This window comes from Dufourea novaeangliae, unplaced genomic scaffold (assembly GCF_001272555.1).
Source record: "Dufourea novaeangliae isolate 0120121106 unplaced genomic scaffold, ASM127255v1 scaffold49, whole genome shotgun sequence".
In the NCBI taxonomy this organism is placed as follows: Eukaryota; Metazoa; Arthropoda; class Insecta; order Hymenoptera; family Halictidae; genus Dufourea; species Dufourea novaeangliae.
This window is the reverse complement of record NW_015373928.1, coordinates 1,244,057-1,269,952: the sequence shown is the minus strand read 5'-3', so window position 1 is coordinate 1,269,952 and position 25,896 is coordinate 1,244,057. Positions and strand designations below refer to the sequence as shown.

The 25,896-nt window shown below is 43.1% G+C and overlaps 2 protein-coding genes across 2 annotated transcripts; both read left to right on the top strand.

Moving 5' to 3' along the window:
* Positions 1-1,358: 1,358 nt before the first annotated feature.
* On the top strand, positions 1,359-4,232 carry LOC107195093. Its single transcript, XM_015584870.1, has 5 exons — positions 1,359-1,416; positions 1,469-1,814; positions 2,642-2,856; positions 3,015-3,290; positions 3,769-4,232. The coding sequence occupies exons 1-5, from the start codon at positions 1,359-1,361 to the stop codon at positions 4,230-4,232; spliced, it is 1,359 nt and encodes a 452-aa protein (XP_015440356.1).
* A 4,588-nt stretch (positions 4,233-8,820) lies between these two features.
* On the top strand, positions 8,821-19,489 carry LOC107195092 (putative fatty acyl-CoA reductase CG5065). The gene is made up of 5 exons (XM_015584869.1): positions 8,821-9,005; positions 10,305-10,781; positions 12,333-12,560; positions 14,406-14,699; positions 19,297-19,489. The coding sequence occupies exons 1-5, from the start codon at positions 8,821-8,823 to the stop codon at positions 19,487-19,489; spliced, it is 1,377 nt and encodes a 458-aa protein (XP_015440355.1).
* Positions 19,490-25,896: the final 6,407 nt, after the last annotated feature.

The following is a 25,896-nucleotide window of genomic DNA, read 5'->3' as shown; positions in this document are numbered from 1 at the left end:
TGCACGACGATTCTGTATTTGCCGTTTCGTCCGTTCCCTTGCATGCCAACCTCTTTGCCGTTTGCCATTTTCATTTTTCTTTTATTCCAGTCCTCTGTTCAAAATCCTTGAGGGAAGCACACTCACCTGACCAGGGTCAGCTTAAATGGAACGCTTTTTGAATGGAGTTCTGTTCTTCCAACAACGAGAACTTCTGGAAAAATTCTTAGTTTATACGACTCGTGCGAGCTTACATTTAACGAAAATGGTGCACTCTCCATTATGGTTCATCGTTTGCGCGGGATGAAGTGAATCAAAGGTGCACGGAAGCTTCCAATCGTCAAATGGATTTCGCTATTGCGACGATCGGTTGTATATCCTCTCCTTCCGTTTTTATGTCCGTTAAACACTCGAAAAGAACCATGTCATCATCCGTACTTCACTTTACTTCTAGAATCTAGATTATTCTCTACAGTGACTGACTTTTTTTTTAGTTTCCCTTAGCCAACATTTCGGAACATCTAAGTAAACTATTCACAGTAGATAAAATGAGTGAATTTTTTTGTTGCTGAAATCCGTATCGGAGACGCAGATAGTTTTATGCGACGATAAACCGTTCCTCTCGTTTTAGTTTATTGTCCCATGACACGAGCGGATGCGACGGTATCGAATTTTCGGTGTGGTTTTGCACCGCCCCATTAGATTGGTTTCGACGTTACCGAGATAGCGTTTCCTTTCGCATCAATTGCCCGCTGTATTTCAATCTTATCTCGAATTGCCAATTAAAGGGTAATTCGGCTACTGGTAACGCTTTAAAGTGGCACATTTCGAGTAACCCTTTCTACACAAACGGTATTATGCATCCAACGTTTTCAATTGCAACTTTAACATTTCCACGTATTCGCGTTACAAAATTTCTTCGAAACGAAATTACAATAGAGTCGTGCCGTTACGTTTGAAATCGTATCAATCGTCGATGAGTCGACTGCGTCGTTTTTCGGTTTTAGAGATGACACGACAGCAAAGAAGATAAAAGATAAATTTTAGAGCGAGTAACGTCCAATCCGAACCTGAAACTAGGTCAACATTTGCTCGCCAATCTGAGAAAAGAACGAAATACGTCCACAAGAGTCGATCGCCTCTGCGATGTCGAACGAGACTCGACCAGATGGGCTCCGCTTGTCGATCCCGAAACTTCGATATTTTCGATTTTCGATCCGTTTTAGAAACTGAGAACCGATATTGTCGCTCGTTTTCATGAAGATTATGCTGGTTTCCGTTTCTCGATCGCGTGGAAACTTCGTTACAGTTTCGAACCGATAATCATTATTGTTTATTTCGATTTTTTTTATAATGTTTACTTACCGCGATACATCTCGATGCAACGAACAGTACAGAATCAAGGTAGCATAGAAATCGCGAATCATGAAACGTTACGTAATATTGTACATGACTTTTCACCTATATTCCATACGAATGCTATGTTCAGAGGAGAATGTAGAGCTGCCAATTACAAGCGCGACAACAGATATTATCGATGAGAAAACGGAGAAGAGCGAGGAGGAAGATATCCTCGAAGCCGTGCCAATGGTGGAAGAGGTTATGGATCCCAACGTAAAAATAACCAACGTGCCAGATGTGGAGGAAAGCACCGATGATTGGGACGCGAATTGGGACAAGAACAAGGTTATCCGAGACGTCGCGTATTACATACGAGCGCACAAATTCGAGGACTTTGATCGACGTTACTACAGAAGGCTCGAGGATTCACCTAGTAGATTTTACCAGGAATTTCCAAAACCGCCTTTGAGATCTTTGCATTGGGAAGTGCGCAGGTACCTATCGGTATCTCCTCGTGGTTCAGTGAAATGCTTTGACAGACTACTTACCGCTCAATTATTCGATAACTGCAATCTATAGTGTCCTCATTGCTAATTTTCCGGCATAGTTATCAAGTTTCATTATTGTTTCGATAATAGGGGAAACGTTATTATCATGACAAAGCGGAACCTGTTAACTAGACACCTGCCCCGGTTGCTCTTTCATTAATTTGTTTATTACAAATTCTACGTACATAATATTACTCTGCTTATAATAATTAGTAAAGTAAATATCCCGCTTTGTGTTTGAAAATCTGAACTTTTACTTTTTGTCGAGGTTCTTTCCAACTGAAGATTAATTTTCCTACATACACTTTCAGCTCCGATAAAGATACATTCCATTTAGAAGTGCAAATAAATCTTCTTTATAGTCTGATCAATCGGCAATATTCTTAACGATTGAAATGATTCCGAAATAGAATGACCTTATACGTCGAACTATCTTCATTTAAGATTACATTTAAACCTCGTTTCGACAAACACTGAGCCATTCTAATAGCCAGTTGTGTTTATAAGTAAGATCGGTAGTCCTTTTCACGAATTATTACCAAATAATTCGACTAACCTGCCAACAGTGTTGTTTAGAAGGTGTTTGTAGTGGTACATTCGCGACGTGATCGAGCGTTTGCATCGAAACGATATCCGCTACACACTGTAACTGCGATTACCTAAATGGAATGGTAATTAGAAAGTTAGCAGGCCGCGAAAGGGATTCTAAAGCACGAACTGAGAAAGAAATATCGGAAATATTCTACTGCCGATGCATGCGTTATTGTACACAGGCATTGCGATGCAAGCTTCGTCGAGTGTCTGAGATATCTTGAAAGGAACATTAAGCTTACAGCCCTCAGGCGGGAAGATGACACCATCACGATCATGAAAGAACAGAATTGGAATCTCGAGCACAATATCCAACAAGTCCTGTCCGCTCAAAAGGATTGTCAGGATGCTCGTAGACGCGACGATCTGACAGCGGTTCCCTTTCAAGGTCCAATAGGCAAGTGCCCGTATCTCCCACGGGATTCACCTAATCAAGAAAGAAGGTTAATGACCGATATCCCGAGGATATTCTCCTTTGTAGACAATCTCTTTCCTTTCGACGCTCAATACCTTTCTATTCTTTTACCCATTGAATTCCGACTTATGTGTGTTTAGAACGATTCCAGTGGCGCACTACCGTGAGCTATTACATGTGCTGGTACACGATGCTCGGTGTGCCAGAATTGAGTATCTTTGGTGAGCCCTGCGATAATCATGCCAACTGCGACATCAACGGTGGAAACGGAGATCCCCGTGCCGATGACACGAAACCGTATGCTTGCGCGCTTTATAGTTTCTGCCCCGATCATTGTTGTCCCATGAAGCAAATCGGATATATGACGGATTGTTATCACTCACCGCAGAATCCTTGCTACGCTGAGAACATGCCATGTGCGTAGAAATCACCTCATACCCTTGTCCTAAGAGGATTGATTCTGTTCCCGAACCAAATACCTCGGCTAATTTCACTCTGGAATATTGCGTTTCATCGGCCGTGAAACGCATTATCTCGGCGTGTAATATCTTCGTCGGAATACTTATCAATTAAGCACTCCGCGTAGCGGTTCACTGAACGAACCAGATAATGTTCGGTGTACCTTCACGCAACGTCGTCACCTTGACCTGTTATTTTTTACGCCACGTTCGTAACTAATAATAAGTAGCAAAAAATACGACACAACAAAATGTGTTTGCGCGATAATTAAACAAACCGCTTTGTTTACTCTGCGCGTAAGACCTTTTCTGCGAGGAAGCGTAATTAATTATATATACCATTCAATTGTTACCGTGTACGCAATCCGGGGATCAAGGTTATATGTATAATACCGTCATGAGATAACAATTATTATCGACCTTTATTCTTTTATAGCGCACAGAGAGTGCAAGTTAAATCGGCAAGAGAATCAGGATCTGCTCAGCTTAGTGGCTAATCAGATAAACATCAGTTGCCAGTGTCTCGAAAAAGGTTACGAATGGTCCGCCAGATTTGGGATCTGCGTCGACGTAAACGAATGCACTCGCGGTCGCCACGACTGTTTGTCGGAGAATGGCGAGTTGTGCGTCAACATGCCAGGTGGTTACGAGTGCGTTTGCAAATTCGGTTACGTTTACGATTCGAGTCAAAAAACGTGTATCGTTAGCTCCGCCATAGAAGAGGTATTAGCGGGGGCCGAGAGCGAATCGAACGTCACGAAAACGAGAAATATCATCGAGGCGATCATTAACACAATCACGAGGTCGACTGGCAATCGTCTCGCGATTAATTGCACGATTCTTCTTGCCGTCTTTGTAAGTTTAATTGTTGCAAATAATATCGAGTTCATGACTTCCTAAAACGTTAGTTTATTATGAAATGTTTCACTTAATTGATGTTCAATGTCAGGTTTATCAAAGTATATATGTACAGATGTAGAAGTTGATTCGAGATCAAATAAAAAGTAAGTATCAACAAGTCCCAGAAATTTTAATTGACTAAATTCACGACAGGATGTACAGACGTGTACGGGCAACGTGAGTCCGATAAACCGTACCGGTTACGTGAACGGTATTATTGCCGTTTAGAAAGCGGCGCATACTTAAAACGAGGCTGCAAGTTGAAATTTGTATCTGTAACAATTCAAATTTTAATCTTGTGTGTAATAGCGCGATTCCATGTGTTTCCTACTCTATCGCGAATGGCCCATCTCGACGGTTATTTGCCTTGCCTAGAGAATAACTATGTTCTCCTACGGCTTTCGGTATTTAGCATAATAGACGTGGATAAGGATAATAAGAGGCGAGCAAAAACACTTAGCGCGTTCTCTCGCGAAAATTCTCATTAACCGATTCCTACTATTATCAGCAACGACGAATTTAATTCATTTTTGCAAATGAAAAGTGTCCTTTTTGATGGATTACCACTAATCGCTTGGTGAAAACATCTATCAACGGTGTCAGTTATGTTGCGTTTAAAGTTTTCAAAAGGAAGTCCATCTACTGGACAGAAATGTGTACCGAAAATTGTCGTGTAATGAACTCATTTAGCATACTGGAGAACACTTTAAGGAATTAGGTTCGTGATGCGTAGGCGGCTCTAAAAACGTCGTTCCTGTTGTACACTATTAGCTTTTTTTCAGCCTTTGAGCGCTCTCGTCGAGAGAAGTTTGAAAGGGACATTTTCACGTAACACCGTCCTCGATGGAAAATTCTGATTAAACCGATGCGAACAACCCATCTGTCTCTGAGGAATTCAAAGCCATTTGCCACCAGTTTAATTTGATGTTATGCCCCTTGTATTTTAACTTTAAATGGTTGGTATATTGCTGAAGTTTCACAAAAATCATCCTCTGAAATTTAACAATTCCCTTCTCAAATTTAACGTATCACCTCTTGCACTTTATTTATAGAACTGGAAACCTTATTACTTTACTGAAGCATCGACAAATTAAGGGCACCGAATCACTCGCTCGCGAATGAAAAGTTATCCATAGGTTGTGAATTAACGTATCCAAAGATGTCTTACGGGATTAAAGGTAGTGAATTTATATGCTTACTCGGTTTCTAAGTATGGGAAAATTATAGTGTCTTCCGACCATGAAGAACAGTGTTTCAATGTCCAGCTGATTACGTGTTTCCGTTCTTTTCATGTTTCTTTTTTTTTGGTCTGAAGCGTTTTATTACAGTGGACAGGAAGCCCGGTTTCGCCTGGTTGTGAACACGCGAACACTTCGCAGAAGCAACGATCACACTTTCGATTCGACCTGGAAAAAGTTGCGTAATCGAACGTACCGAACATACTCTGACGGAATTATAACTTTGCAGGATTAACACGCGACACCGTCGAGGGGCTAATAAATTGTAAAAGTTTCCTTCCGAAACTCTCTACTTTGATGTAAGATTCTAATTTTGAGTGCAACCCGGTTCATTTTCACGCTGCGGTGCGTGCTACCACATCATTGCGTTTACCGTCTCGTTAATTCTCTACATACCTATATTCATGTTCGTTCACTGTTACTGTTTTCACTTTTTTTTCGTTTTATACCTCCAATTATCTACTATGTAATTGCGACATTTTTACAGGTACAGTCAAAGACCTATAGCAGTTATGTATGGCGTGTTCAAGGTATTTATCGTTCTTTCCAAATGTATAATTGGTAAACAAGAAAAATGTGCGGCCCTCGTTTAGAAGACGAATACAGAAATAAATTACACTTACAAATGTTTCGCCCGGGAACGTTCCGGAATCGGGTATTTCGATCTTGTAGCGCGCTAACGACATGTTATTTCGTTCAGTTGCGATATATTCTCTGTTACGTTTGCGCGATAATTTTGCGACGTATCGAAATGGTTATTAATTTACGATAATTAACTTGCTTTGCCGTTCCATCGACCAGCGGGGCAATCATTTTGGAATGAATCTCGAAACCAACGGAGAAAATCAGGAAAAATTTATCGCGATGATTTCTCGTTACTTCCGTATCGCGGAGTGTGCGTAGCTATACTCGAGACCGTTACGTAATTTGCGAATTTCACGAGCGCGAATTTTACGCAACCAAGAGTCGAGGTTAAAATACTCCGTTACGTCAGTTAATTACCGTCGACCATTGAACTTCAGGTAAACAAAAAAAAAATAGCATAGTACACTGTTTTGGTTTTTCTATGTAGGCACGGTTTAAATTATCGAGCATTTCGCATCCGAGTTCGGTCACTTATTTAAACCGAAGGTTTTCTAATCTCGTTCGGTTCGCACTCGACAAGCAGCGTTCTATTAAGTAGCAATCGATATCGACTCGGGTGCGCCATCAGAATTGCAAATTCTGAAATCGCTTACGGTAATTGCGACAGCGATCCTGGAACGAGTCGCCCGTCCGGTAACGAATATCGTCCTATTCGTAATTGGTGACGCGTGCAATTTCGATTTATTTTATGACAGTATCATTTACAAAAGCACAACGCAAATTCGCGCGGTAAATTAGTGTATGAAAAACCATTAATCGCAAGAGGGTTGATAATTTCTACTGCTTGATCCTTCGTTTCCTTTGCTTCCCTGTTAAATTTCAAATAGTACAACAAGAAACGTGTACAGTTATGCATAAATTGGTAATCGCGGTGAGGTAAGAAATAACGAAAGTAAGCTAAAATTCTTCGATAACGAAAAAAACGTTAAAATGAGTAGTACAATGAAACGAACTCGTGACGGACAGTATACATTTTGTATCGATAGGAAGACAGATATCGACGTTCTTTGATAACGAACGTCCATCAGTGGTTCGACGCGTCTTTCAGCCTCGGCAGTTGCGTGGTTTCTTCCAAATTGGCCCGATTCTCCATTCGCAAACATACAACTGGGCAAGCCCTGAGCCATCGCGAACAACCTGCTACGCGGTGAAACACGCACGCTCAAAAAATGCACATATTCATGGATGGAAATAAAGCCAGAGGGAGAAAAGGGATGGTGGACAGGAACGTTACAGAGAAATCGCGCGTCGACCAGGCGGATAGGTGAAAAAAAAATCAGTGACTGCCGATGCTTCAGGGGCGGTGTTACGTTTCGAATTATTCAGAGTCACGATGTCGATTCGTCGAGTACATCAACGTAGTTTGGCTATTTTATGCGCTCGCCGCATATTCCGTTGTATAAATGCAAATTAACGATTGCTTCATTTCCCCGAGCTTATTTGGAAAAGCATGACATTAACAAATTCCGCATAACATTATTTAATTTGACAGACCACCGTTCTCATTACTGACACGAATTTACCAATCACCGTTTCCTCTCACGGTGTGGGTAAATTTTCGAAATCGAGTCGCAGATCGTAGCACAAAGCCATTCGTTGTGAGTCTACAGGTTCGTGCAATTCGAAGTAAGATCTGCATCGATTCTCTCTTCGTTTATGACAAACGCTTGATTTGGAATATGTTGCGAATACATGGTTCTATTATGGCAACGAGAAATCGTTTACTGAAGAGAAAGTCGGTATTATGGCTGTATTATCGGTACCAACCTAAGTAGTACTCTATCCAACAGCTTCCTCCGCCGACATGTTCCAATAAACGAAGTTCCACGAAGCGTCTTGCCACGTGCAGCAATTTCTATGAAACGAAAACGCGAACACCCTCCATTTAAGACGATAATGTTATCCTTTGAAGCTCGCTATCGGTTACATGTTAAAGACGTTTTCGAGTCCATAAACGCGAAACGTTTAAACGCCTTCGTTCGTTGTAGCAAGCGCGGAGGGCTCGATTCCATGGAAATTCCGTGTTGTTAGCATTCTTGGTAAGCAAACCAGTAGTCACATCTACATGAAGATGTGCGGAACATTTGTGGGACGACCAATGTACGACCAAGGACCGTGTCCGTTGTTCGTCCGTCGTTGTTTAGTCGGCTGAGGAAAATGGTGGTAACGCACACCGCTTCGAAGTTGTCTCCGAAACCTTACTCCAGTAGCACCTGAAAGCATTGCCGGCAGTTCTTTTTTGATAGTTTATGGACAGCCATTGAAGTGGCGAATTAGCAGGTAGGTCACTGGAAGTAAGATTTTAGTTGGAATAATTACTTTAATGCAATCCGATTGAAAGCGTTCCGGCAAACTTGAAATTTCCATTCGCGGATGCCCAAAAAGGGCGTCGGTAGGTATTTCCAATTTGTTAGCCAGAAACTTTCGTAGGAACGTCGCACCACGAAGGGACGAAACTTCCGATCGAATCTCTGTAATCAGGATCTTCTTTGGAGGAGGAAACGATGTAGAAAAGAAGAGGTTTGTTCGTGCGTCAGCGGAACGCTGGTTTCGCAGAATCAATTTCCTCGATTCTGCAAGATACCTGTTACGCGCGACTTGCATCTTTTCGATCGGCTTTCTAGAGACACAACGCAGCGTTAGAATGCTACCGGTGAGTGGGCTGCAAGGTGCTGCTTTCTTTTCTCGTAGGTCAGTCAATGAGTATGACTCTGCGCGAGTGGTACGCGAACCGCGAGGTGTTCCTAACCGGAGTGACCAGCAATGTGGGAAGAACGCTCATCGAGAAGATCCTTTATTCCTTCCCCGAGGCGAAGGTGTACGTTATGCTGAGATCCCGGAGCGGATTCAATAAAGAAGACAGGATCAAGCAGATTTTCCTGTCGCCTGGGTATGAACATCGTTTCTTTTCTGCTATCACCTCCATCGCAGTGGATCGTTTCTCATAAGTGTTTTCAAAGCGTGGAAAAATGGTACATCGTTGTGTGGCTTTAGAAGTGATATTTCGAAGGTATACGCGAGTACATATATATAGACAAATCTTTAATCGTTTCGCTTCGGCAGCCGCGTGTAAATGATTACGAAGCGATAGTAAGGTAGGTACGTGGAAAACTTTCGTGTTTATTTGGTCAATTAACGCGAACGCTCGTGTTTGTCATTCTGAACCGCAAACGGAAGGTAAACATAATACTAGCATACATGTTATACATACGCGTTACTGGTTTTATTCATCGTCGAGTCATGAACTGAAAATCGGAAAATGTTCGTAATTTCGTTTTTGTAATATATTTATGCGTAACGCGAAAATCAAAACAATGGTAGAAATGAGCATCGATCAGGACAGCGAACGACGCGATAAAGTTTCTGTAGAATCGTTGGTATTATTTTCCTGATCGTGAGTTCATTTGCATTTCCCTCCTTGTTCATTCGATCCTCGGTTGCGCGGCATATCGTATCATTGTAATCAGTCGTCCGTTGCATAGTACGATGCATATTCGTTAGATATTACATCTGACTTTAATCAGTCATTCGTTAGACGATGCGACGTTCCATTCTAATCAAGGGTTCATTAGACGCGGTGGCGTGCACGCAGATTAGCTTTTCATTAGGAATTCAGTGGTTGCCGCGGGATACGTGTCAATTTATTTAGTCCTTTCAAACATGCAATCAAAAACGAATAAAATTAGCCGTTCCCCGGGGATCCGAATGAAATGTACTGGAACGGAGATAGAAATGATTCGGAATTGTCGTATTAAATGTCGGGAACGTTGCTGCCCAGTCTCGCGATGTTTTACGCGGTCAAGTGATCTGGAAATAAAGTGAGAAGCAAAAAACTTGCTGGATATTAATTACGTTTTCCAGGAGCCACGTAAATATCCCTCGAGATATATTTCCGTGCACGATACTTGGCCAAATAATTACTAGTTTACCTCGCGTTCGGGCTTGATAATACGTATTTGCTATTTTGAATGAACTACCCGATAAGATCACTGGGTTGCGTATTTACACCAGCTTCCAAGTATGTACGTCGCTTAAATCTATCGCAAACTATTATGCAGGTTCAGTTGAGCAAACTATAAAAATAGAAAGCACCTGGCAATTTATATAGGATTCATAAATTTCACATTCGAGTTAAAACTGGCCGACGTCCAATTCGAAAAGCCACGATTCTTTTGTTCCTTTGCTACAGTTTCGAGAGGCTAAGGCAGATAGACCCAAACGCGATTTCTCGCGTGAAAGTGTTGGAGGGCAATCTGCTGTACGATGGGCTAGGATTGAGCAAGGAGGACAAGAATCTCTTGCAGAATGTCAGCGTGGCGTTTCACGCGGCTGGTCCACACGACGGGATGTTCGAGTTCTGCCAGGAGCTCCCGCGGCTCGAGGTAATGGTCGCCATCTCGTGTATTTTTCGTCACAAGGGACGAATCACCGAATCGCTGCAAAACGAACGGGTACCGAACGGATCGGTGGCGTTGGTGCGGGTTCCTCTCGTCGGGCCGTCCCTTCGCGAACCCATGCCAGGCTTCGTCGACGTGCTCAAAGGACCGACGGCTTTCATGGTAGGAGCAGGCCTCGCCCTGGGCAACTCTGAGTTTCAAGCGGAAATCATTCCAATCGACCTGACGGTCAACACCCTCATTGCCGTTGCTTGGGAACGAGCCACCGCGTAAGTGCTCTATTTATACCACTGTCTTTCTCTCTTCTATACCCTGTCGGGACGGGCTCGACCACGTTTCTCTCTTGCTCGTTCTTCCACCATTTACGCGATCAAACTTGGCCAAAGCGATTTGATCCGGAGTTAAACGTTGGTACCGGTTGTAAATAGAACCAGCGCGACGAAGCGCGACCCAAGCAATCGTTAGGCATTGTCTACCCGTATCAGACATACTTTTTACTTTTCACGCGAGGAGGTCATGTACACGATCAGCAACCCGTTATCGTGGATAGCTATACACCTCGTAGACAATGAATTTCCATTTAACAGCGTGCTGGAGTACTTACATTGCGTAACGAAAACGACGTACTTCACGAGTTAATGTGAATTTGATTGTCATTCGTTACCGTCCAGCTGTCGTTTCACGTAACCGAGTTGTATTCTATAATAGTAAATTGATGTCGTTTCCTTGACTCGATTAGTAACCGAGGAAGTGAACGAAACGAGACAGAAACATTGCTTACACGACACGTGAGTACATCATTCTCTTGTCCTGAAATATTGCAAATATTACCGCGAAGAGCGGAGAGAAAAAGTAAGGATACACAATAGGTTGTAAGGTGGAAAGTAAATTATGTAAAGTGAGCGTTTTGAAAACAGTTACGATAGATTGAAATCTAAATAAGCGGTAACTCGAATGGAACGTAAAGCGATAAAAACCGTGAGCGTGGAACGTGTACTTCTATGCGAATAGCATAAAGCGTTCGCAATTAAAGTTTACGGTAAACGCAGGCGGTTTCGTTTCACGGGTTCGTTCGAATCTCTTTTAAGCGAGCCAGGGAAAGGCGGCAGATTTAGCGCGTGTTCGGGGCATCGAGGTGTGCGCGGTGGATGGTCGCGTTAAGGAGGTTTCCCGGTTTGAATTACCGAGATTATCATTCTGCGTAAAGTTAGGGGTGTAAACGAATCCATTATTCGACAGTATGGATTAACAAAGAAAAAAAACAGATACCTACATCTTCGATCTCTTGTATCAAAGAAGTTTGAATCGTTCGGTGTATCCTTTTCGAAGCAAATTTCGTTAAATCGGAAATTTTGAACATAGATTTTTCCTTACGGTCACATTTAACTATTCACCATCTGCAAGATGATTAGGTTTATTAGAACGAAAGAAAAGATGAATTGCATTTTCTGTCTCAGTGAAAAGTAGATTCGCCAACAATAATAAAAGAATGAATCCGTCGTCCCATTATTTGTCGCTGCCGATAAGTATAGCTTTCGAAGGAAAAGCCTTTGCTGACAACGATAGATATATGTATAGCTACCGTAGTTCAAGCCCAACGTATTACGCGCGATACGGAAATGTAGGTAAGTACTTATGTATGTATATGGAAGAGCAAACTCTCCAAGTTGTTCACTTTCACTTGCGCCAAGGGAGAAATTGATATGAATCGAGACACGATTGTTTTCAGAAACAAACCTTCGATATAGACGTTACTAACGTTTAGTAATTAACTTCCATGGGTATACGATTCTCAATTTCGTTTTTTTTTTTTTTCGTAGGAAAGATGTACAGGGAACGGTGGTGTACAACGCGGTGTCCCTTGATTGCACGTGGAACGAGCTGATTAAGAAAGGTAGTCAAGGCAATCGAAAGTTTACATATCCGACTTTTGGATTCCGTGGTATGACATCTTCGGCAGCCTTACATTGGATTCTAGTGATGCTTTTTGAATGGTTGCCATCCGTGCTTTGCGACACGATTCTCGGCCTCTGCGGAGCGAAGAAAAGGTATAACGAACTGGAAGTTTACTATATCCGATCTCCCTGAGTCGCCAGTTCGAAAGGACTCTGTTGACACTCGCGTGAGCGGTTCTACGAAAATTTACGAAAGGATACCGCGAACACCGAATACCGAGTTTCAAAACCGACGAAATTCGTATCGATGAGAAACTTTCGTCGATACTCGTCGAATGTAGAAGTTACGACGAAGACAGGAGAAAAGGTATTCGATTCTCGTGATCGTACGATTTTTAGTAGCCACTCATTAAACTCGGAGTTTCGTTCAGTTTGCGATTTCTAGGCAATTTCCATCGCGACACGACGCGCTAAAGCTCGAAATGGCTATCCGAAAGTAATTCTCGGGGGTGGGGGGTAAAGAATCCGCGAGCACGGGAGTTGAGTTATTGGACGCGAGGCAGCGTGGGAAGTAGGAAATCCGTGGGTGAAGTTCCCGGAAAGAACCATTGAGGAAGATTTTCAGAAAAGTTTGATCACAATGTTCGCAGAGGCGCACAGGGCGAGTGATGCACTCGGTCGCGGGAACGCGACGCGGAGCACTTGGTAAATGCGATGCAATCGTAAAAAAGTAAAAGTTATCTCGAACTACGATTTACCCGAATACCAAAGTAAACAGCTTTTCCACGGTATTCGGCTAGACAGCGAAAGAAAGAGGAACTGAAAGGGGTAGCGGAGGACGGTAAAAAGACAAACAGTCGAAAGGAAACTCGTTTTCCCCGCGGGAAACTCGCGCGGATTTGGTCTCTGATTGCTTTTAAAAATCGTAAGTTTGGTTCAGTGACGGTGGGTGGGTGGGGGGGGGGGTAGGGAAACTTCCCGAAAAATCTTGACAGTTCTCTCTCGCTCTCCCTCTCTTTCACGGGCGAACTAGTCTACGCGGTTTTAACTTTTTCTTCGACTTGATTCTTGAACCAGTGCGCCGAATGGTTGGCCAAGAAACTGCAAAAAATACGAGGTTGCACGCGACTTGCGTTCTTAGCAAGAACCGCTTTTAACGCTAACATCCGGAGAGATTAAACCCACTTCGTAAAAAGTTACACGAGTTTTCGTCACTGGACAGTCGTGGGACGCGAGTTTCCGTCGCATGAAGAAGTAAACAAAATATACATACGTATTCATGTATTTGCGCTGAAATGTCGAATGTCGGTGTGCGCTGCGAGACTCTAACCAACCTCCTACCCCGAATCTATTGTTAACGATACAATGCATGCATCGTCCTGGATAAAACAGTCACGATATAGCGTTAATATTTCAGACAGCGAGCACCCGAAAGAGTTTCTCGAGAATTCAATTTAGAAATTGAATCGAAAACATGCGTATAGACAAAGTCAGTGAATCGATAAGAATATTTTTCGTTCTTGTATTTTCTGTTCGAGAAAAATTTCGAATGGAACAGGAAGAACTTGTTGATGAAACGTAGAGAAATTTTAATTAGTCGACATGGAAGAGATTGAGTTTCTCGGGCGTAGAAACCTTGAAGCGGTTGCAATTCATTAAACACTTTTTTTTTGCGCTTGTGATTAGTTGGAAAATCTGGTGTATTAACCTCTCGCGACCAGGAGAAACATTCGGAAGATGCGTTGAATCGTACGGACCGATGATTACGCGACGACGAGAACGAAAACGAGCTGGAAAATTTAGCGTGTATCTAATCCGAGTAAAATCATGATAGGAAGGAGGATCCGGTTTCGAAAGAAATAGATGCGAATCGAAGAATCGAGTAAAAAAGTAACAAGGGGTTCCGAACGAACGTGGCATTCGGATGGCAAGGAGAAGAAGTAGCGTCGAGGGGAAAAAAGATCAGTCGTTCTGGAAAAAACCTTTGCTTCTTCACAGGCTTCTACAGGAGCACCGGAAAGTTCGTAATGCACTTCGATCTCTTGAGTCAATTTCATGGAGGTCCTGGTCAGCAGAGAGGAATCATGTGTATCAGCTCCAACAACGTCTCACCCCAGAAGACCAAGATGCATTTCCGGTTGCCACGGAAATCGACATCGAGAGTTACGTACTATGCGCTGCCGCGGCCGCCAGGAAGCATTGCGTCGACGAGGCCAATATCAGTCTCGTAAAAATCTTTCGGCTACTTTTCTTCTTCCTAGTCGGGACTGCCATCCTCTACTCGCTCTTCTTCTATAAACATCGCACGGCCATCTGGGACCTTACACCCTAAGCGATTGTCCGAGTTTCAACGCATTCAACGAGTGCTGTATATCGTTGGTAACATGCTAAACTATACATATAATCTCGTGGTACGCTTACTCTAAGACCGCTGACATTTTGAATCATGTTTCGTCGATAATTCTATTCCATGCGATTAGTTCGATACGTAGTAATTCCTCAAATAAATTTATACGTGTATGCTGGATGCAACTTTAACGAGTCGATCGTTTCTCGAACAATTTTCTAGAGGAAAAGTTAAGTAGATACGCAGGTGATGGGAAAGGACACACTTGGTACAAAAGTTATGGTCCATCAAGGTTACGCAAGTATAACTAAGCCTGTTACCTGGCGTGAGCATGAACGATAAAGAAGAAATGAATTGAATGGCCAATAATTTTTACCTTAAATATCGTATATTTCAAATAGGTGTATACGATGTGCGTATAGGTACATATATCAGATAAAAGGTTAAAATTGAACTATCAAAACGTACAATTATAGTAAACATTTGTCAAAAAGTGTGCATCATATAGAGTTCATGTTCGAAGAAGTAAACTATACTACGTTTTGTGTAAGTTTAATAAAAGTCAAGAACCCGTCTCCGAATGATTGTTAGAATCCAAAGTGTACTTAAAACGTATCCTACATTCGCGCAAGGTTGGAAAAAAATTTCATCCCGGAACCGACTTGACTTGCTAAAATACGAAGGCATTTCCACTAGAGAAAATTCTATTTTTATAAAAAGAAGACATCGTATACAAACGGAAGTCCAACTTTTTTTTACGTTTTTCTCTCTCTCATTGGTTCAAACCGCGGTACGTGTATAACCGTATAATAATGTCAGGATCCAACGAGTTAATTTGAATGCCGCTCTTACCGTGCAGGTCAACAGTATTATTGCTCAAAGTGCTGGCCGCATAATTGGAGGAAAAGTTTGTTCCCTTCCTCGCCCCTTTTTTCCCTGTCAACTGTACAACTTTAGTACGTCTCAACTGCCATTCAAGTAGACTTGAACCGTCCGTGCGACACTTTAAACGTTCGTAACAGCTGTCTCCGAATTTTTGAAATAATTTACTTTAACAAACAAACGAATGTTTTCGCGGAACGTGAAATTGGAACGGATTTCTAGGTACCTACGTATATGTATATACTCCGCCGACAAAGTATTTCCACGATGTTCAAGGAAGGAGACGAGACCAGTTTTAATTTCAAGTGTCCATCCGTGTCGGTATTATTAGCCGGGCCAGTTTAATCTCAGTTTACGACGAATTTCGTGTCCACGTCCACCGGTGAATGTTATACATCGTTTTTATTTCTCATCTATGAAGCGAATACATTAAGTTTCCGTGTAGAGCAAACTAATGAAATAGACAGAATCGTTGTTTTTTGGTCGTAATGCCTGTTATTGCCAAAGAACTTATTTCGACACGCAAACTCTACGTATTTGGTTTGATTTCAGCTGATAAGACAGAATATTTTAACGCACCACGCAATGCAGTTATTGCATCGATAGGCACGAAACTTTCACGTACAGTTGCTTGTCCGAAAAGGGTACAAATGAGATGTTACGACAGAGTAATATACGGGACACTTCCAACGCAACTGTAAGTATAAGAAAGTGAAAAAAAAAAACAAGCTACAGGTGGAGTTAGGTAAATTCGAAAATACCAGACAGCTGGGTTGATATTATACAATCGACATTAGAGGGTCACACGGAAACTTATTTGACGAGTACATCGGTATTCACGGTATCGAGTGTATAAATATGGCTGCAGTCGAGCGGAGTGCATGGCAAATATTCGTGAGAATCGCGCAAGGCGCCTTTGCAGGAGAGAATGCGATTCTGGTGAAAGTTTGCCGGAGAACATCGACATACTTGCTTTCGTGCAGAGCCAAGGAACACGTATCTCCTCGCATGTTTCTCCTTACGTAACGCGTTGCATGCGTTACGTAGCTGCGTTTATCGCGCTCACCGATCTACCGCCGAGCACTATGTACCTACCTGAAAAAATGCCGAACCAACCTCCGCGCCGTGACTTACCTGTCGCATGTCGGTAAATGACTTTCGATCCCGTCGACTGAAGTATCGGTGACTCTGCAATGTTTCCAAACTTCTACGAGGTATAGTAAAAGGCTTCTTTCCAAATTACATTTCAAACGTAAATATACTTGAGCGAAAAATAGAAAAAAAAAAACTGTTTCTCGCGAGTAAACAAGAGGAACCGTGATTGCGTAAAACAGATTTAAGATTGTAGTTTACGTTAAACTAGCTTATAATGTTTGTAACTCGACGTACACGCAGAAAAGTGTCCATACTGAGATTAAAATAAATCGCGTGACCGTACAAAGTTTGAACAGGTAAGCAAAACATTATATGTAGTTCGGAATGATCGTGATAAAAGTATGGGCGTGGTTGTATGTATGCGTACAGAGTAAAATGCTTACAAAATTCAGGGAGAATAACGAGAAATTTTTGTTCAATGATCGCATTGTGTTCAGTGAAAATCTTGTTACAGGCTTACTCCATCTTTGCGTGTTTAGTTTCTGTAATCGCGTACAGTGTGAACGAAGTATGTACTTATTCTTTCGAGACGAAGATGGGTCACCCTATACGCGAGCCAAGATGTACCTACAGTCGGGTAAACGGTACGTATTAATCGCGAGAGATGGGTAAGTCCTTAATATTCTCATCAACGTAACGAAGAAGCAATAACTCTCGCCGTTTTGAGCCCCTTTTCCATCAGAAAGTTTGTTCGCGTGACTACATATAACGGGAGGCGCGGATCCAAGTTATGCTTTTAAAATCCTGTTACCGGTTGCGAGCGCGAAATTTAACAAAGAAACTTACAGATTAGTTCCACAAGATATAATTGGACGTGGTGGCTGGAACTGTGCCTTCATAATAATAATAATTGGGGAACGTCTGTTCTACGAAACGAAGTTCCTCGAGCTGACTGGCTGGCTGGCTGACTGCCTGCGTACCGGAGGAACAGAGAACGGTACGATCGCTGGGGTTGGTGGACGAAATAGGGGAACTTTACGGTTGAACAGAGAAAATAGAACAGACTGCGAAAAAGGGGGAGTGTAGAAGGGGAAAGCGGTAGAAGGAAGAGGAAAGATTAAAAGATACGAACGGTTTGAAGGAGGGAAAGGACGGAATGAAAGAGACGGGGGCAAAAGTACGTGTTCAATTTCATTGCAACGGGAATGAATGAGATGTATACATATATTTACGTATACGAATTGCCTCTTCGAGAAAGTGGCTTACGTTGGCTCGCCCGCCACGACAAAATGCCACGTTCCGGCAAAGGAACATCAAAGAGGCCCCTGTAAATCCATTCAGCTCGCTTTATTTTCATAGAAATATTTTAGCTAGCGTAGCCAGCGTTAAGTACGTCCGTTTCTCGAATGACGTGCCCCATCGCAGCTCGTCGTTCTCCTCGCAGAGACGCGCGCACGTTTCTCGGTTGATCGCACCGCTTATTCAATTTCCCTCCGACGGGGCAACGCGCGACCACGGTGATTCGATGAAAAACGATTTTTCCACTTCGCACGGTCTTATCTTCGACTGGATGACTTTCGTTCGCCGGCCTGCTGCTCTTCGGTTTCAGGATAAAAATTATCATAGCCCGACATCATTGCGGGGGGGACACCCCCTTAAAAGTGTTTCGCCGTTCAAGATATTTGCCTTAAAGCGAACTTGGATATAACCGACCACTCCGCCGCCTGCTATCCGACCAATTTTCCCAGGCTTTTATTCGTTTCCCAAGAACGAACACTTTGCCCGTATTATCAGTTTTATACCGTGCCCGAAACGTCACACGAGTACCTACGGCATTCTCGTGACTTTTTAGCCTCACGCACAATTCGTGTTTCGTCGAATTCGATGTTCCGATGAAGTTCGAGTAGATCGATGGGTTGCACCTCAAATTGTCCATCGAATTTTAACACGTTGACTGCCACAGTGAAAAAGGCCGTACGTAGTCAGACACGCTTTATTACGTTTTTTAAGTCATAAATTGTCGAAAATATTTAAGTTTAGTTAATAGAGGCTGTAGATCTTGTTTTAAATTATACTGTGATAGTAATTTCATGCAAACATTTTATAACAGTGTTTAAATAATCCAGACACTTTTCAATGTACGTGTCACCCATATTTGGGTGACGTGGCAGTCAAAGTGTTAAACTTGGGTTGGATCCGAACATTTTTGGAAATAATACAATGGTGAATACGCGACACAACATACGGTACTTATATGTTTGTTACCTTTGTCGAGTACCTATAGCACATACCCTTTCGACCGAGAAAGCAGCTCCTCGACGATCATCGAGTAAAGCTGTTTCTCCGTGGACCTTAAAACGCGGAATGGAGAAATCCTGTAGACCAAGAGATTTGCCGTGAGTCGGTTCGGCACTAGGAGTCAACCTCTTTGTCGTTGTTTTTACCGACAAGTCTTTTCCATTGGTTGCTCCGTTTTGTTTCGGTATTTCCGGAACGATCCAGCTTGCTCCCGAGGCGTCGGTATTAATTGGATGGAAGAAAAGCTACGTGTCTCTATTATTTGCGATCTTCATTCCACGTGATCCCTCGACACGACGAACCACCGTGTTTCCTTTTCCGGCGTTCCTGTAACGATGGTCCCGAGGAAATAGAATCGTCACCGACACGATTAATCTCCCAATTACAATGGAACAGCCAGCCAATTCGGTGCAGCGCCGCGTTTGGTAATCGTACCCCTCTCTATTTTGCAAGAAAATGAATTCGGAACGAATCGGAGGAACAATCGCGACAGCAATAATTCACCGAGCACTGGAGAAATAGGTATAAGTACGTAGATATAGATAAAGTGTGTCAAAGGCCCCATTCACTTTCAAGAATGTTATATTTCGAAATACACGTTTTACGGTGCAATTGTTGTATCATAATATAAACGTTTTATTTATATCTTTCCATTTATTGGATTATGGTACAGAATTAAGACTGCGTGAAATATTTTACCGCACGCCTCGTTTTACGTAAGCTCCACATCGTCCACGGTATAACAATAAGGGAAACGAAGATGGACATAATGAAGAAATGCAGCGGAAAAATGAGCAAGAAGGCAGAACACGATCCTCCATGTAGAAAGAAAAGAAGACAAAGCGGATAAATAGAGCGCATGAATACGAACGGAAGAGCCGCTACGGAAAAAGCAATGGGTTTGCGAGCGCATGCCTCCACGCAAGGGTTCACTGTCGTCAATCTGGACGCGTATGCATGGATATTTTTCTCGCAACAGGGTTTCCCAAATTGTCTATAAAAATTTTGAAAAAGACATGTTGCGATTATAATACCAATTCCACGATTAGTCTGTATCATGAGTCACGGTAGAAAACTTAAATCAAACCTAAAGATAGTCGCCGGAATGTCAGCGAACGTCGTTCGTTTCTTCGCAAAACTGAAAGAAACGTCGAAGTCCCATTCCAGGCGCGCGCGAAACAGGTTGCGATACGCCGTTATCGAGAAAGTCCATCCTCGGCGAGGTGCAAACGCGAATAGACATTGTCGTGGCGAAAGCTAAAGGCACGCGAATGTGTATGCAAAGGTAAACCGCTAGAAGGTTGGAGCGAATGAAAGAGTAATGCAACCACTGCTCTCGTCTGAAGGAGGGCGTGATGGAGGAGAAGGGTGGCGCGTAAGTTATAGTTGGTATTGTGCGAAAGACCCTCTGGCAAAGTTGCGCGAATTCGAAGAGGGTGTAGGCAGCAGACTCCTCCAGCAGCTAAGCAGCTTTTCCCATTGCCGAGCGAGCCGCGTGCGAGCCACGGACGCGTCAGTTAATCTACACCCTCGACGCGTTAAGCTAAGCTTTTTTAACGGTCTCTTTTTCTCTTTCACCATCCGGACGACGGCTCTCGACAGGAACACCGCTCGTTCGGTCGCACGCGCGCACGTTGTCTCACCCTCTACCCTCCCTTAGTCTACCTCTATCTACCTCCATCTACCTCCCCTCTTTCCAGCCCCCGAGAAACCGCTATACCTTAATTGAAAATCCTCCTTTATGTCGATGGGCTCGATGGCCAAGACGGTGTTTCGCTCCTCGTTTCTGCTGCCTCTTGAATTTTCGCCAAACCAGGATACGCTAGCGTCGTCTCAATTATCTCGATTTTCGCCTCGTTTTGTGCGTTAAGTTTATTCGCACAAATCGGCCAAGTATCTTGCAAAGCTTCGTACTTTCCGATCGAATTAATAATCCTGGAAGACGAATTGTCGGTTAGTCCGCGTGAGAAAAAAAAAACAAAAAATAATCACGCAATGAGTTACTAGACACGAAGTTTCGGAGCAATAACTCGGTCGGTTCGCTAAACCTACTTACACCGTGACTACGAATTCCGGAACGCTCGGCGTTCGGTTAGACTAAACTGTTAGACGATTCTGGGCGGATAAACAGAGCTCGGCTTTGGTTAAACTTACGGGGTAACGGTAGGTGTGCTGCACAGATTTCGGATAATCTTGGGTTTAACAACGATGATCGCGCGCACCGAAGCACGCCGGCAACGTTTGCTGCATAATTATTACAATTAAATAAACTTTGATTCCCCGGTATAATTAACGGATCCGCTAGAAATATTTTCGGTGCTGCATAGCTGGTGGAACCATCTTTCGACTGCAAACACCGTCGAAACTCTGGCACGTATTACGAGATACATCTTTACCCAGCGTTTGTTCGCGAGACACGGCGTGATTCTTGGTTGAAAAATTATGTATTTTACATGCTATGCCGTTTAATAACTGGAAAAAGAAGACTCCAACAATTTTTCGTCATTTTCAAAGTTCAGCGTTATTTGGACACGTAGAGTGAACCGTTAACGTTTCCGACACCAGTAACCGAACACCCTATACATGTATAAATAGCTAAGGGAGAGGAGTATCTGTCTTTGGAAGTTACGAAGAATAGTCACGATTCAATTGTAGGCGCAAAGTCGATCGGTTTAATGGCGAAGAACATCCGGGATGGATAATTAAAAACAATGGAACGTGTTCGGTCGATCGTTTTAATTACTCCCTCCGGCGATAGACTAATCGACTTTCAATGAAACGCCCTGCCGATGGTATATACCGCAATTGTCCGACAGCTCCTTCTACTTCGAGCTGTCTGGAACCGTGAGCGTCTCGTTACCGTTTAGCGATCGCAAAACTCCGCGTAACTCGTGCCTGTAAAACAATGATGGGCAGCTCAATGCCCGCGAAACTCACTGGCGGGCAACGGCGTGCAGCGTGCGGGCATATGGCAGTGGTGGGTTAAATGTGCAGGTTTTTCCGCCATCTTTGATTCAGAAAAGTGTCGGAAAAATTTGGGAATTTATGTGACATTTAGAATGAACAGAACTTCTTCTAAAACTTCAAAGTTTTAGAATTAATTATTTTGTCATTATTTATTATTTCTTATTACTTTTTTGGGTAATTGATATTAGGAATAGGAGTGGAGATAGTGCGGGATTAAAGGCAACATTTTCGCGTGGCCGACACACGATCAGGTTGCTTTTATATTTTTTTTTAATAAAAAGAAACATGAATGATTATTAATCTATACGAGTGATACTCTAGTTTAGAATAAAATGTGCGGGAAGGGTCAAGGAATCCCAATGCACAAATATGTCGTGACGTTTCCTGCCTCGCACCGCCTCCGCAGGAGCCCTCGGCTGCCACGCCCACTTGCCCGTGCGGGCAACGGGCTCGGTTGCCGCTTTACTGCTGTAAAACGAGCGGGAATACAATTTTTCCCTATCATTCGCACAATAATCTGAATATTATTGCGCGACCGAGTGGACAAAGACGGAAAACGGGGTGAAATCGTATTTGCACCGAAGCGAAACGTTTGGAATTTTTCACAGAAATTCATTTATTTGCGTCTTCTTAGCGGGATGAGAGAGGGAAACGTCGCGTCGTGCCGAATACAACCGCATTACGTAGCAAGTTTCTGTGCTCGCGGCGTACACTGGGAAACTTCGTACATGCGGCGGACATCGTGGAATCACGAGTTACACTCGGCAATTACGAGCACCGCGAGGCGAATAATTATTATTATTGTCTGCCGCATTATCCTTACGGGTCCTCGAGAAGCGGGATAACGTTGCTACGTATAGCGGTAAGCTGCTTTGGTAAACGAGACGCCGCGCCGTCTTCTGGTTCACGCGAAACGTATTTAAACGCCTCTTCTCTTCTTACAATTAAATATTGCATTCCATTGCTGCTCTGGCCAGAAAAATAACGACTGTAACGCGGCTACATATCCGTTTTCGCGTAAAATGCGCCGATCGGGTTTCTTAATGCGTTTCACTCTGCTTCGACGCTACGTGAACATAAAAATACATGTATGCGGTTCTATAAATTTTCATCCATCGATCGGTTACGAAGGTGTTTTGTCGGGAACATTTCTCTGCGAGTCCGGATGTATCGAACGATTAACGAGCGATAACCGAGCAGCATAGAAAATAACGATGACGAAAAGACGAAGCCACGCGTGTTCGAGCTAACGGTTATATAGGTGGCTGAAAGCATTCGAAAGAAATTTCTTTTTTTTACTCCCAGACAACTTGCTCCGTCGTGTTCTGTGCTCGAGAATCCATAGATGCGCCATGGGCATCGAAGCGGCAACGGAATACGAACGCGCAAAGTTTCAGACGTCAATGCGTCCTTTATACCGACCGCTTTTCATTTCTTTTCCATTTCGCGGTGAAAGGTGTAAAACGTTGCTAGCCGTGTATATGCGGATCTTCACGCGCGCTTCAAAACGAGGGAATACATTTCCGGAATCGAGATGCAACGTGCAACAAACGGTACCCGCGCAACCACAGGACGCGGTTTCCACCCCCTAGGACCGGTTTAGCGCGCCGATACGTTCTTGATAACAATGGAACAAACTATTCGATCGAATTCCGTGTCGATTGAAAAGAAGAACGCGTCGACGCGACGCTCGAACTCGGAAGACGCGTCTATTGATTCAACCGAACGAAGGAAACTAAGACGTGAGCGAAGGCGAGAACGGGCTCCAATTTCTGTATGTGTTTGCTCCAGCGTAACTCCGTCGAGCGTTTCGTTACGTAAAACGACGCTGCTCTTGGGTTCGCGCTTTTCGCGTGCGCTTATGTACACACTTACAGGTTAGTGTTTATGTATCATTTATGCGCCGCTTCGGCCGTAGAAAAGCCGTCTTTTCGCGTAGACCGAGAGCACGGCCTGGGCCGACGCCACGAGCGTGCGTGTCCCCTTCAGATAACGTTTGAATTATCAACTAACCCTTCTCCGTCACAACCGTCTCGGGAGCCATCCCTGATATACCTACTATACACTATATGTATACTATACATACTATCGACTACGACCCTCTGTTCCCGTTCGGATACGGAGTTAGTTTCCTTCCTCCTTCCACCGCCTATATTCCACGAACAGCTGTTTCTCAATGTCCCGTGTATTCGCGATAAAACCGTATCAATTTCAAATCCACTGGTCTGTCGACACGGTCGTTTAAATACTCGTCGCCTACGAGGAGGCAACAACTTTGAAGATCATTTCAACCCGTTGTTACATACACACGTCAAGATACATAGATGATTGGCGCAGCGAATCCTAGTCGTTGGTACTGCGAACCTTTTACGACAAGCACTGCTGTAAGTTAATTACAAGAAAACGAGCTGGAAACAGAAGCATCGACCATCCCATTGCGCACGAAGCTTGTTGAAACGTTCAACGTTAGACATGGGAGAATACAAAGCACATTTGAGGATTAGGTTTCCGGGTTCTACGATAAGCAGTTCACAGCTGGTTACAAGATAATTCACGGCAATCGTATGCTCGTTACGAGGCAAACGTCGTCCGTGGGACAGCGATTTTCCAGCAAATACAACGTTAACCCCTTCTAACGAATTGTTTGCCGTAGTCGACGGGTCTCGGTACTCTCGCGCCCGCACAGCGTCCTTTCTGTTTGCTCCTCGGTCGTCTACATGTCGCCCAACCTTTCATTATTCAAAGTTCTGTTTGCCACGGTCTATCAAACTGTTTTTTCTTGTATTATATCTAACAGCCTAGAAATATCCATGTTCTATGTTTAATTTACTTTATCCATGACTAAGCAATATACCGATTAAATAACCAACAGTAAATGGTAGCGAATACTTGTACTTTGCTGAGGAAGTATTTTACGTTCGAGAACAGTCATATTTGGTTTCCGCGAGATCTTCAAAAATACATTCGTGCATTTATTATTTCGATGTGAATTATTTTCCAGAGGTATCCCGTCCTGTACGCGTCGCACATGAAATGAGATTCGCGCTGAATCTTGCATTATGCAACGAAACTTTCCAGACTCCAGGTGAATAGTTACAGTTGTCGTGTTATCTTTATGATTCATCTTGTGAGATATATTTCCTACAGGATGTCTTTGTACCTTAGGAATTGTTACTTTCTCCTTAAATCGACCGTAAAATTTCGCGTGTTCGCAGTTAGTTCCCTGTTACTATTCTTAATTGTAGCCCTCAGTGGCTAATTCTTGGTCGTATCGTTCTGCTCGTCGTTTCCTTCGCTTATTTATCACTCGTGTCTAACAGTCTCTCCTCCAAGATATTATATTGTTGTACTCGTTTCATATACGTATCCATTCGAGCCACGGCACCTAACGTTGAAAAACATATCATTTATTGGTGGTACCCGCTCTGATTAATCGTTTAATGGAATCAATTTCACTATATATCACTCGGCACATTTGCTTGGAATTTAATCAATTATCGAAAGTCTAGAAAACATGCGTATCGTCCTAGCTTTCAATAATTGCCACTGCTCCAATTTCCCTAGCTAAAAGTGCGATGTTCCGCTTGCTTCACATTGCCATAACAATTCCATCAAGCCTATTCGACGACCATCAAGTACCATATCTGTCGAGAAATACTTTTTATGTGTTTAATCGAACATAGACAACGCTCACCACTCCTGCAATCTACCACCGAAATCGAACATTGCAGTTACTCGTATCATGAGTTTAGCATTCTCTATCGCATTTATGGAAAAATGCTGATGTTTGCAATTTCGCGGGGCTGGTATTACGAACGATAAAAAATTTAATAATAAAGATAAACATCGGAATTTCTGTATTTGTCTCGTGTTTAACGAAGCTTTTATTACTGAACGATT